The sequence below is a fragment of the Salvelinus alpinus genome, chromosome 5 (genome assembly GCF_045679555.1).
Source record: "Salvelinus alpinus chromosome 5, SLU_Salpinus.1, whole genome shotgun sequence".
Classification (NCBI taxonomy): Eukaryota; Metazoa; Chordata; class Actinopteri; order Salmoniformes; family Salmonidae; genus Salvelinus; species Salvelinus alpinus.
Window position 1 is genome coordinate 45,656,598 of NC_092090.1, and position 13,836 is coordinate 45,670,433.

Below are 13,836 nucleotides of genomic sequence, written 5' to 3' on the forward strand. Positions count from 1 at the left end.
TCCGATACTTATCTTTTCAGTTCAAAATGGAAAAAAGTGCCTGTTGCTGCCTAGTTCTGTTTCAGACATTGTCTTGGCCAGAGTCAAATCTGACGTAGGACAATGTGATGAGGGTTAACAGTTGTGACATCATTGTGTAATGAATAAATAAAATGACCAAAATCAAGTATCGTCTAGCTCGAACCAAGAGGTTTATTTTGACTAATAAGCCACAGTTTCAAATATTCGAGCTCAATACAGACTGGGTTAGACTTAAAGCACCTATAAATAATCAGTTGGCATTAAAAAATAATGGCACTCGCAGGAAGTGAGATACAGTATATTTTCCAAGTGAAATGTAGAAAAGTGAACTGTGGATGCCAAAGACACAACCCTTATTATATAAACATTTATGCGACTTTCTATAGTATTCAACAATACATAAGACTTTAACAATACGAAATACAAATAACAGGGCAGATAGCAAATGCAAATAATAGAAAGAAGATATATATATATATACACACACAGTACCAGTCAAAAGTTTGGATACACCTAATCATTCATGAGCTTTAAAAAAATAAATAAAAATCTACATTGTAGAATAATAGCGAAGACATCACAACTATGAAATAACACATATGGAATCATGTATTAACCCCAAAAAAGTGTTAAACAAATAAAAAATACATTTTATATTTTAGGATCTAAAAATAGCCACCCTTTGCCTTGACAGTTTTGCACACTCTTGGCAGTCTCTCAACCAGCTTCACCTGGAATGCTTTTCCAACAGTCTTGAAGGAGTTCCCACATATGCTGAGCACTCGTTGGCTGCTTTTCCTTCACTCTGCCGTCCGACTCATCCCAAACATCTCAATTTGGTTGAGGTTGTGGGATTGTGGAGGCCAGGTCATCTGATGCAGCATTCCATCACTCTCCTCCTTGGTCAAATAGCCCTTACACAGCCTGGAGGTGTGTTGGGTCATTGTCCTATTGAAAAACAAATGATAGTCCAACTAAGTGCAAAATGCTGTGGTAGCCATGCTGGTTAAGTGTGCCTTGAATTCTAAATAAATCACAGACAGTGTCACCAGCAAAGCACCAAAGCCCCACACCATAACACCTCCTCCTCCATGCTTTACAGTGGGAAATACACTTGCGGAGATCATCCGTTCACCCACACCGCGTCTCACAAAGACACGGTGGTTGGAACCAAAAATGTCCAATTTGGACTCCAGACCAAAGGACACATTTCCACCGGTCTAATGTCCATTGCTCATGTTTCTTGGCACAAGCAAGTCTCTTCTTCTTATTGGTGTCCTTTAGTAGTGGTTTCTTTGCAGAAATTCGACCATGAAAGCCTGATTCACACAGTCTCCTCTGAACAGTTGATGTTGAGATGTGTCTGTTACTTGAAATCTGTGAAGCATTTATTTGGGCTGCAATTTCTGAGGCTGGTAACTCTAATGAACTTATCCTCTGCAGCAGAGGTAACTCTGGGTCTTCCATTCCTGTGGCGGTCCTCATGAGAGCCAGTTTCATCATAGCGCTTGATGGTTTTTGCGACTGCACTTAAAGAAGCTTTCAAAGTTCTTGAAATTTTCCAGATTGACTGATCTTCATGTCTTAAAGTAATGATGGATTGTTGTTTCTGTTTGCTTATTTGAGCTGTTCTTGCCATATTATGGACATGGTATTTTACCAAATAGGGCTATCTTCTGTATACCCACCCTACCTTGTCACAACACAACTGATTGGCTCAAACGCATTAAGGAACAACATTCCACAAATGAACTTTTAAGAAGGAACACCTGTAAATTGAAATGCATTCCAGGTGACTACCTCATGAAGCTGGTTGAGAGAATGCCAAGAGTTTGCAAAGCTGTCATCAAGGCAAAGGGTGTCATCAAGGCAAAATTTGTTTAACACTTTTTTGGTTACTACATGATTCCATATGTGTTATTTCATAGTTTTGATGTCTTCACTATTATTCTACAATGTAGAAAATAGTGAAAATAAAGAAAAACCCTTGAATGAGTAGGTGTTCTAAAACTTTTGACCGGTAGTGTATACACAGTTGAAGTCAAAAGTTTACATACACTTAGGTTGGGGTCATTAAAACTCGTTTTCAACCACTCCACAAATCTCTTGTTAACAAACTATAGTTTTGGCAAGGTGGTAAGGACATCTACTTTGTGCATGACACAAGTAATTTTTCAAACAATTGTTTACAGACAGTTTATTTCACTTATAATTCACTGTATCACAATTCCAGTGGGTCAGAAGTTTACATACACTAAGTTGACTGTGCTTTAAAACAGCTTGGAAAAATTCCAGAAAAGTATGTCATGGCTTTAGAAGCTTCTGATTGGCTAATTGACATCATTTGAGTCAATTGGAGATGTACCTGTGGATGTATTTCAAGGCCTACCTTCAAACTCAGTGCCTCTTTGCTTGACATCATGGGAAAATAAAAATAAATCAGCCAAGACCTCAGAAAAATTGTAGACCTCCACAAGTCTGGTTCATCCTTGGGAGCAATTTCCAAACGCCTGAAGGTACCACGTTCATCTGTACAAACAATAGTACGCAAGTAAAACATCGTGGGACCACGCAGTCGTCATACCGCTCAGGAAGGAGACCTGTTCTGTCTCCTAGAGATGAACGTACTTTGGTGAGAAAAGTGCAAATCAAACCCAGAACAACAGCAAAAGACCTTGTGAAGATGCTGGAGGAAACGGGTACAAAAGTATCTATATCCACGGTAAAACGAGTCCTATATCGACATAACCTGAAAGGCCGCTCAGCAAGGATGAAACTGCTCCAAAACCGCCATAAAAAAGCCAGACTACGGTTTGCAACTGCACATAGGGACAAAGATCGTATTTTTTTGAGAAATGTCCTCTGGTCTGATGATACAAAAATAGAACTGTTTGAACATAATGACCGTCGTTATGTTTGGAGGAAAAAGGGGGAGGCTTGTAAGCCGAAGAACACCATTCCAACCGTGAAGCACGGCGGTGGCAGCATCATGTTGTGGGGGTGCTTTGCTGCAGGAGGGACTGGTGCACTTCACAAAATAGATGGCATCATGAGGAAGGACAATTATGTGGATATATTGAAGCAACATCTCAAGACATCAGTCAAGAAGTTAAAGCTTGGTCGCAAATGGGTCTTCCAAATGGACAATGACCCCAAGCATACTTCCAAAGTTGTGGCAAAATGACTTAAGGACAACAAAGTCAAGATATTGGAGTGGCCATCACAAAGCTCTGACCTCAATCCTATAGAAAATGTGTGGGCAGAACTGAAAAGGCGTATGCGAGCAAGGAGGCCTACAAACCTGACTCAGTTACACCAGCTCTGTCAGGAGGAATGGGCCAAAATTCACCCAACTTATTGTGGAAGGCTACCTGAAACGTTTGACCCAAGTTAAACAATGTATAGGCAATGCTACCAAATACTAATTGAGTGTATGCAAACTTCTGACCCACTGGGAATGTGATGAAAGAAAGAAAAGCAGAAATAAATAATTCTTTCTACTATTATTCTGACATTTCACATTCTTAAAATAAAGTGGTGATCCTAACTGACCTAAAACAGGGAATTTTAACTAGGATTAAATGTCAGGAATTGTGAAAAACTGAGTTTAAATGTATTTGGCTAAGGTTTATGTAAACTTCCGACTTCAACTGTATTCACAGTATATCTCATTGTTTTTTCATCTTCATGGAATTGATCAGTTCTCTCATCACTGCCATAGTCTCTGTGTGCTGTTGCTGCAGAAGGCTTCGCAGCTGATTAAAGCGCTCCTCTGCCCTCCTTTCCCTCTCCTCTTGCAATCGTTTGTCCTCCTCCCTGTAACCCTGAAAGACATCCAATATGTTTGCCATCCTCCTTCTCTTCCGCCCACTGGGTCCAACATGGAGAGGGTTTCCTGTATGGGAGGAGGAGAAGGAGGCAGAAGTGGAGGGGGGACTGACAATTTCAATGGGGCTCGCCGGCACCTCCACAATGTGTAACAGATTCTGGCTTATGTCCTCAACCCCTGCATCTGTCTCAGCATCTCCCATGCTGCCATCAGGCTCGGGGGAGTCTTCAGATAGTTGAAGGCTGAGCCGGTGGCCTATGAGGTCCTGGAGCCTGTTGAAGTAGGCCGGAAGCTTCCGCTTTGCCATGTCAGCCTTCTCTGGGTGGAGGATGTACTCCTTGTACGCCCTCGATAGGTTCCGCCATTTCTGGAAGCATCGCTCCCCCGCCTGCTCAGGCACATCACTGATGGGGAAGCCTTGCTCCTTTAGCCTGCTAGCTATGATCTCAAAGATCCTCTTGGTTCGGGTCTTGTTCTCCCTGATTAGTCCCTGGATCTCTGGAGAGCTGTACAGCTCTACTAAAGCCTCTGTTGCCTCAATGTCCTGACTGATCATTTTCCGCTCCGACCACACAGGCAGGGACCCACCGTTCTCAGCAGCTGGAGACATGGATAGGAAGACAAAAATAAAGACTTATTACGTAAATACTGTCAATGATTTTGAAAATGGCTGCGTCCTTTTCAGTTATAGGCCAACTGCTAAGATTCAACATAATAACAAATTTACCTCTGTCATCCCCAAGCCAGGACCTCCTCCTCCCCTTTTGGAGTTGATTCTCTGCCCTCTCCTCCTCTGCATTTGACTTGAGTATCTTGGGATGTGGGACCCGTTCGCTCCTGGACTTCCTGGCTAGCGGTTCAGGCTCAGTGGTGCCTGCATGGACTCCAATATCTGCCTCTGGGCTACAGGTGGAGGATATATCGAGGTTGACTGGATGGCTTGATGGGACTACAATAGCGTAGAGGGGCAGGCTAGGAGTTGGTGCTACAGCTTTATGCTTCAGCTTGGCCAACGCCCTGGCTGGGGTGTCAGCAGCAGCCAGCTTGGAGCTCAGCCTCTGGCCCATGAGTGCATGGAACTGGTCATAGAACTCGGGCTGTTTCCTGCGTCCAGTGTCAGTCCTCTTGGACGCCAGCACATAGTCTTTGTACGTGCGCTCCATGTTGCGCCACTTTTGGAAGCATCGCTTGCCAGCCTGCCAGGAGTTCTCACTGATCAGGAAGCCCTGTGCCTCCATCCGACTGGCAATGATCTCAAAGATCTGCTTGGTTCTGGTTGTCCGGTTGTTCAGTAGGCTCTGGATTTCTGGGGACCCGTAGTGCTCGATGAGGGTCTGGGTGGCCTCCCGGTCCCGGGCTGTAACATTCCAGGGGCTTGACCACACTCGTGAGTCCTTTTCAACTGTTGTAGAGGGAGACAAGATGATCATTCAAAACCCCAAGTTCAACTTGATCAGCCTCTGACGGGTAAGCACCTTAAAACGGCTTATAACAATATAAACAAACATTCTTACATAATAAAATGACAACATCCTCTTCATTAACTATATTTGTGCATAAAACGACATGTTGATATATGAAGTATTCATTTCAAAAAGGTGACAAGGGGTTTGATATTGCCATTCATTGTTTGAGCTTCTCCATGTATTTTGCAACATGGCTCCCCCTGGTGGTCAAAATGTATTTCAATGATCTTCATCTTTCCTTCAAAGTCACTCATACTAATGAATTTCTAAGAAGAACTATTTAGGAGATCTTAGATCAGTGATATGGGTAGAAAAGTACACACTTTGTAGCACTCTGGAAAGCAATAAAATACGTTTGGTAGTTAACTAGAGGGCTGGCAAAGGGATGAGGCTGGTAGGAGTGTTACCTGTGGCCAAGTTGCTGCCGATGGTGTCCTGTGACATGCGGTGTAATCGGTCCATGTAGTCATCACTGTACCATACCCGCAGCCTCTCTCCCACTGACAGGTCACGGCACACCTGGAAGTAGATGTGCTCGCCATGCTGGAAGGCTGTCAGGTTTCGCTCAATGTCCTCTGAAGAATTTCGGACATACCTCATCCAGTTGGCTTTGGTTTCGTCGCTAACATCAATGGATTTGTACGAGTTGTTTTTGTCCACCAACTAGGGATAAAAATCATTGACATAAATACATAGATGCGAGAGCCTTAAAGTTACACATGGTGCATGAAGTTAGATAGACAATTTCATGAGGCATACCATATACTAGTGAAAAGTGAATTTCAGAACATTGTAAGGTTTGTGGATTCAACTCACCATCCCGGGGAAGAAACCAGAGGACTTGTCCTGTGACACCACTTCACCCTGGTAAGGACCGAATAGTGCCCCCCTGGGAATGTCTTTATCTACGCAGTACACGTCCACCTCACTGCCTTCCTGAATGACCTCAATGCCATTAGGGGTAGTAAGGGCGGCACGGTTTGGGACGCCCACTGGCACAGGGGTGTCAGGCACAAAAACTGGAGGGCCGTGTGTGGGACATTCATCAATAAAATATTCTTTGCACTCTTCACAAACTGTAAGGCATGACAAGGGTACATTTTAGGCAATATAATTTTTAAGGTAAAAAATAAAATAAAAATTACAGCAATGATGCACGAATGAAAAAATAATACCACAGCAACAATAGAAGTTGTGGAGTACATTTCATTAGCAAAAAAAAAAAGCAATATTCACATAAAAAATGATAGGCCTAGTGGCACTGGGAAATGTATCAAAGTATCCGAACAAATGAAACAGTTAAACACAGTTTTGCTGCTCTTAGTCATAGTCTAAGGCTCTTAGTACAAGTCTGTGTGTAAAGGCACTGGACAGAAATAGCTAATACTCACACCAGAAGTAACATTTTTGGTGTCTCTCAATGGTGAAAAGCAAGTGGTCGACTTTCAATCTCTGGTTGGCTCCTTCAGTCTCAAAGGACTCAATGTCTTTTATTTCACTATAAGATATAGCATATCAAAATACAATCTCTGAGTGTCAAATGTTTTATTTTATTTGTATAACTGCTGATTAGCATCTATTTATTCAACTAACCTGCAAAGATGGCCTATCAATGCAGCAGATATTAAAACAGACTCGGCTATATGAAAACCAGTGGAGGCTGCAGAGGGGAGGACGACTCATAATAATGGCAAGAATGGAATGGTATCAAACACCTGGTTTTCATGTGTTTAATTCCTTTTACTCCATTCCAGCCATTATTATGAGCCGTCCTTCCCTCAGCAGCCTCCACTGATCAAAACAGCAGATCATTGATTAGTAGAGGATAGAACACATAGCCACTACTAGGCTATCCAGCAGATCCAACCCGCTTGCTTACAGCTGCACTAGGGCTTTCTGTGTAGATTAAGACACATCAGAGCCGGTGCGAGATTTTTCTCGCAAAACGTACCTCAATCCAGGGATGAGAAATGCATTGTACTCCGAATTGTCCCATTATCCCAACTGTTACACCGAGAAGATTGAACAACTGCTATTTCAAATATCAGCGGAGCCGGCGCAAGATATGGCTCGCAAAACGCAGTGGTGGAAAAAGTACCCAATTGTCATACTTGAGTAAAAGTAAAGATACCTTAAAACAAAATTACTCAAGTACAAGTCACCCACTAAAATACTACTTGAGTAAAAGTATTTGATTTTAAATATACTTAAGTAAATGTAATTGGTAAAATATACTTGTGTTAAAAGTAACTTCAAATTCCCTATATTAAGCAAACCAGACAGCACAATTTTCTTGTTTTTTTATTTAAGGATAGCCAGGTGCACACTCCAACACTCAGACAAAATTTACAAACGAAGCATTTGTGTTTAGTGAGTCCGCCAGATCAGAGGCAATAGAGATGACCAGAGATGTTCTCTTGATAAGTGCATAAATTTGTCAATTTTCCTGTCCTGCTACCCATTCAAAATGTAATGAGTACTTTTGTGTGTTCAGGATAAATATATTGAGTAAAAAGTACATTATTTTCTTTAGGAATGTAGTAAAAGTTAAAAGTTGTCAAAAATAGTAAAGTACAGATACCCCCCCAAAATAATTAAGTAATAGTTTAAAGTAATTTTACTTAAGTACTTTACACCACTGGCAAAACATACCTCAATACAGGGATGAGAAATGCATTGTACTCCGAATTGTCCCATTATCACAACTGTTACACAGAGAATATTGAACGATTGATCTAGGAGCAGTCGTTCAATCTTCTCAGTGTAACAGTTGGGATAATGGGACAATTCGGAGTACAACACATTTGTCATCCCTGGATTGAGGTACATTTTCCGAGCCATAACTTGCGCCGGCAACGCGGTGTATTCATTTACACAGGAAGCCTGACCGACCCTAGCCTGTCTGCAGCTGTAAGCAAGCGGGTCGGATCGGCTGGCTACTGGGCCAAATTGATTCATATTACTACTTGGTGCATAGTTCTGCTTCTGTTGAATGGTCCTGGATGGCAAGTGACTCTGCCATAGTGCATAGGTCCCCAGACTCCCCACCTCAGCATATCATGGCAGGTCTGTTGGTAGAAAAAACATAATATAATGGCAGTCCATGAATACAGGTGGCTCAGGTAATAAAATTAAGCCTATTATTTCAAATAAACTCGACATTCAATTTCAGTCTGGCAGTGGCAAAACCATAAACGGGACTACGGTACTTGCTCTATGAGATAACATACATGAGTTCCTCTTGCCGCTGACAAATTAACTGTTGTAAATTAGCTGGTTGGGAAATAACAAAAACATCAAAGTACGGTAGCTAATGATCCATGCCTATATCATGTAATCATGTGACTTTCTAACCATTCGAATTAGGATAAATATAGCATTTACGATGTGCGACAAAGGACACGTTTCCTGTCGGAATGTTTAGAAAGACAGGAACTTGAGGACTTCCGGATTCTGTCCTTGGCTGGAGAATGATGATTTTCCCGGAGTTTTCAAATGGAAAAAAATAATGCTAGAAATTGGCCAAGACCCTGTGGAAATCCTGAGTTAATTGAAATAATATGTTCGAGTTATTGCCACGAATCGAACGTCTACTTGAAAGATGTTTGATATCCTAACCGGCGTAATATCATGTCTACACTGTCGTCGACTGGTTAGCCAGACAACAATGTTGCATGCATTGAAGCAAAGACAGTAGCTTGAGTTTGTTAGCATCATCAGTGTCACCAATAATAAATAAAAAAGCGTTGATAACGTTCGTTAATAGCTAACTACCAAGTTAAATAACTAATGTTACTAGGTTTCTGACATATACTCAAGCCTGTTACAGCGATCTACTGAAATCATAGCTAGTTAGCTTGCTAACTCGACAGTTAATTGTTGACTTGTGCTTCATAATAATTTGCTGCCTGTGTCACGAAGTCATTGACAAACTTACTCACGGTCCCTTGTCGACGTGTACTACTTCCAGTTAAGCAGGCCAACTTTTGTTAGTGAGCAAACTCGATTACATTAGCTAATTGTTTTGTCAGGGGCTTACATTAGCGCTGAAATGTGTTGCTTTTTCCGCGCATGCTCAGGCATACATACATTGTCACGACGAAGCTTGCCACCCACCGGGGGACTCTGGTTGGCAGCTCCAAGCAATCACGTATGCGTGTCACACACAATTATTGATTAACGATGGCCATAAATCTCAGCTAGCTATATTCCTATGGTATATACGTTGTGTATGTGGCTGCAGTTGCTTATACAGTACTGTATTATATTGACAATGACGGCTTGAAACACTAGTCAAGGAGATACGTTTCAACTTCCTATGTAGCTAGTCATTGTAAATGACATCCAAAACGTGCATTTTTGTGTCATTGTAAGCTTGACATTGTACATGACATTCAAAACATTTGCATTTTTGTGAGTCTACATTTTGTGGCTGTGGAGAGTTTATTTTATTCAACCTTTATTTAACTAGGCAAGTCAGTTAAGAACAAATTCTTATTTACAATGACGGCCTAGGAACAGTGGGTTAACTGCCTTGTTCAGGGGCAGAACGACAGATTTTTACCTTGTCAGCTTGGGGATTCAATCTAGCAATCTTTCGGTTACTGGTCCAACGCTCTAACCACTAGGCTACCTGCCACCCGATAGGATGGACTCTGGGTATGAGGGGCCCATCCCTAAACCAGGACTCACTACACAGTGTGCTGAATGCTGTTCGTCGTGGACTGACAGTGGGCCCCTCTCTAGCAAATGATGGCCAGTTGGGGCTCTGGTGTGTAGGACATGTTCTGCAGAAAGGGATGCTTCTGGGTGTGGAAGACCAAAGCAACACCTTTGACCAAAGTGAAGACTACAGAGGTATGTATCATAGTGGTTGTGATGGCGGAGGCACACACTTGCTCAAGTTTCTATAACATTGCAAATGTATTGAATGTAACACATTTGTTGTCATCAGATTTGTTGTCGTTGATTATCAGACGATAATCAAGGGGAATCTTTGGGAAAGGTGCTATTGGATTAGGTAGGTGTCTCTAGATAAAAAAAATAATAACCCAATGGTTAATTTTTTTGTAGTGCTCAGCTGTATCAAACACATTAACATTACTGTAACAATTAATTTGGTAATTGGCAGGGAGAAACCCACTTTCTTTGTTGTATGCAGATTTGCCTGTAATGCAAGGAGGAAAGATGAACAGAATGCTACGGTTCATGAGGTGGATGGAAGTCTCTGTCTAAGGGCCTGCAAAGACATCAACCCAGGGACAGAACTTCTGCTTCGGAGTTTCCTAGCTGATCCTCTGGAACACGATGGAAGCCAAGGAGGGTCACTAACAACACCAGGCAAACCTCGCAAACAAGTTACACCTCGCACGTCCAGAGAGGATGGATCCCCAGGTGTAAACTCCACGGAGCAAGAGCTCAAGCTTACAGGTAGCCTGACACCCACATGCAGTAGCATTCTTAATACACACTACCTAATAAATATTGTACAAATAAGGATTTTATGTTATGAAATGATTACATTTTATATTTGAATAGTTGTTTCTGAACTGTTACGTGGAAGATATGTGTATGTCTTACAGAGCCTGAGGAGCACACTGAAGATTCAGACATGTCAACTTCTTCACTGGGGTCTACAGAGTCTATGGTGGTGGAGGAGGAGAAAAGCCAGACTGGAATCAAAAGGAGCAAACCTCTTATCTACAAAATGAAAAAGAGATGTGTGAGAGACTCTCATTCCAGTGGTGAGAAAACAATGGAACAGAATAGAGAAGTTGACTCTTGCAAAATAATAAAAACAGAAAGTTTCATTCCAGAAATAACCAATGTGCCATGCTCTGAGGACAAACTTGTGAGTCCTGCAGACAAGCCTCCAAAGAGTAGTGAAGAACCAGATAATGTGGTAAGAAAACCCCAGGAGGTGCAGGGGCCACAGGTTGTCAGGGCCAGTTGCAGACTGTTTGCTAAACCCAGGAAGGTCATTCATTAGTCAGCTGCATCCACAAGCATCTTCAAGGGTGCAAAAATGGGTATCTGGATCGTCAGGTGACATTGGAGATTACGTCCAGAGTTGGTGATGAAAATGGACAAGCTTGCCAAGAAACAGATATAAAAGATAGAGAAAATATAAGCTCAGATGAAATCCCAAAGGATTGTGACAAAGGGGAGAAGCAAGACAGAGGAGCTTATGACAGCTCCAGACCTCTTTAACACCAGGGAAAGGAGGTATACATGTGACCAGTGTGACACGAGTTTCTTTCAGCTATGTCACCTGAAGAAGCACAAATTCACCCACTCGGACCTAACGCCTTACTTATGCACAGAGTGTGGTAAGAATTACAGCTCCCAAGAGAACTTCAGGGCCCACCTTCTGATGCATAAGGGAGAGAGGCCATTCAAGTGCCAGCAGTGTGACGAGCTATGGCCTGAAACGGGACCTGAAGGAGCATGAAGTTCTCCATACAGGAGAGAGGCCTTTTGTCTGCGATATCTGTGGGAAGGCTTTTGCCCGCCGGCCTTCAGTACGTATCCATAGGGAGGCCCACCGCGCTAAGGAAGAAAATTACCATGCTCCTAAGCTCAAGTGCCCTGTCTGCGGTAAAGAACTGGCCAATTCAGGCTCCCTTAGGAATCACATGCGCTTGCACACAGGAGAACGGCCTTATGCCTGTCCCCACTGCAATAAGACATTCCGACAGCGGGGGAACCTTTTGGGGCATCTACGCATCCACACAGGGGAAAAGCCTTACAAGTGCAACCATTGCAATCAGTACTTCTCACTGGTGCCTGAACTCCGCAGACACCTCATATCACACACAGGGGAAGTCTACCTCTGCCCTATATGTGGCAAAGCCTTGCGGGACCCCCACACCTTGCGGGCCCACGAACGTTTACACACAGGGGAGAGACCTCACAAGTGTGAGCTGTGTGGGAAGGCCTACACCATGGCCACCAAGCTACGCCGCCACATGAAGTCTCACCTTAAGGAGAAGTCCTACAAATGTCAGACATGTGGTGCTGGCTACACGCTAATGCAGAGCCTGGTTCGCCACCAGTTCTCCCATCAAAAGAGAGAAGATAGGACATCTGGGGAGCTAGCTAACGCTCTAGCAGCTCTGGAGTCTAGCCACTCTGCTCCTGCTAGAGGCAGACCTAGAAAGACCCCTCAAAAGACAGAGGTCAAGCCATGGGTCGATGTCCCTGAAGAGAACATGGAGAGTCAGACAGTAGTGTATGTTCAGGCCATCGAAGACTTAGCCATGCCTAACTCAGGGGAGGTTATTGTCAGCACCTGTGACTCATATCATGATAGTGACATATCTTCTGTGGTAATAGAGGAAGGGTTGGAACAGGATGTGGGCCAATTCCAGCTAAATGAGAATATCATTGAGATAATTGTCTCAGACTCTAATGATAAGTGCATTGTGGTAAGGGAGCACAAAACACACAGCAACCTGGTGATTCTACAGGGAGAGGATGGACTGAGCTCTGTGGCAGAGACAATAGAGATCGAAACGGGAGTTTAAAACTGCAATTCACACCATTTTGCTTTCTGTTGCTGTTTTTTTTTAAATCTTCAAATAAAACCAAGAATGTGAATAAAAACTATTTTTGCATTCTAGATGTACTTTACCTAAAAGAAGACAATAAGCAGTACTTTTTTGGAAAATACCGTTGTCATGAATATAAAATATGTTATGATATCACCATCAGGATACTCCATTTAGATTACTGGAGAAGGGAGACATACCTGTGAACGAGTTAAAGATATAAGCATATATTGACTCACATCTGTGGTAGACCTTATCTAGCCACTATCTGCAGCAAATGTTCTTTTCAAGGACTGTACTAAAATAACCTGCCCCTGTATTTTAGGAAATGTTTTAATGGTTACAAAGAGAAATCCTCATGAATAGTTTTTCTTTTTTATCTGACCAAAATATATTTGATCGCTGGAGATTGTTTATGAAGGCTTTTTAAATAGCTTTACTGTATTTTAACACACTGTTGTAAATATGGACCATCAACAATATTATCATTATTGTTGAAGACTCCAATTAAAAGAGAGAAAAGAAGTACCTCTGTGGTGCCTTTACAACAGTTGGATGTGTTTTTGAACACAACTTTTGACTTTTCACTCTTTCTCCAATGCGTCATTCAATATTTGGGTGCAAATATTTCGATGGTTGGGGCATTCCGAGACTGAATCAGCAAACATTCTGGTTTGGAGCAACTTTAGTGTGTGTTTGCTATGCAGCTTAGAGGCACACACTATCATAGTCTAAATTAGCAGATAGCGGTGTTTTAAAAGGTTGATTTATTGTGTATTTGTTTTTGACATTGCCTTTAAGTCTTTATCATTTGATATTCTGCTTGCAATTACTGAATATCATTTCTTTATATATATAAAGTAATCCATGAGTAGGCCCTGACAGAAAATAAACAATGGAGAAAGAAATTCTTGACATTGTGTGGAAAGCTTATCCATGGTCATATGTAGTAGTTTAAACTTTAATGGAA

The 13,836-nt window shown here is 42.2% G+C and overlaps 1 protein-coding gene and 1 pseudogene across 2 annotated transcripts; one reads left to right on the plus strand and one right to left on the minus strand.

Moving 5' to 3' along the window:
- Positions 1-167: 167 nt before the first annotated feature.
- Positions 168-9,390, minus strand: LOC139575040 (uncharacterized). 2 transcript variants are annotated; one of them, XM_071399976.1, is made up of 7 exons: positions 9,258-9,390; positions 8,283-8,384; positions 6,708-6,814; positions 6,133-6,392; positions 5,724-5,979; positions 4,578-5,252; positions 168-4,450 (listed from the first exon to the last, which is right to left on the minus strand). In XM_071399976.1, the coding sequence occupies exons 2-7, from the start codon at positions 8,336-8,338 to the stop codon at positions 3,690-3,692; spliced, it is 2,115 nt and encodes a 704-aa protein (XP_071256077.1). In that variant the 5' UTR covers positions 8,339-8,384; positions 9,258-9,390; the 3' UTR covers positions 168-3,689. The 2 variants fall into 2 exon arrangements, with proteins under 2 accessions (XP_071256077.1, XP_071256076.1); XM_071399975.1 differs by having other exon boundaries at positions 9,254-9,390.
- A 574-nt stretch (positions 9,391-9,964) lies between these two features.
- Positions 9,965-12,952, plus strand: LOC139575300 (zinc finger protein 728-like; annotated as a pseudogene).
- The last annotated feature ends 884 nt before the right edge of the window (positions 12,953-13,836 follow it).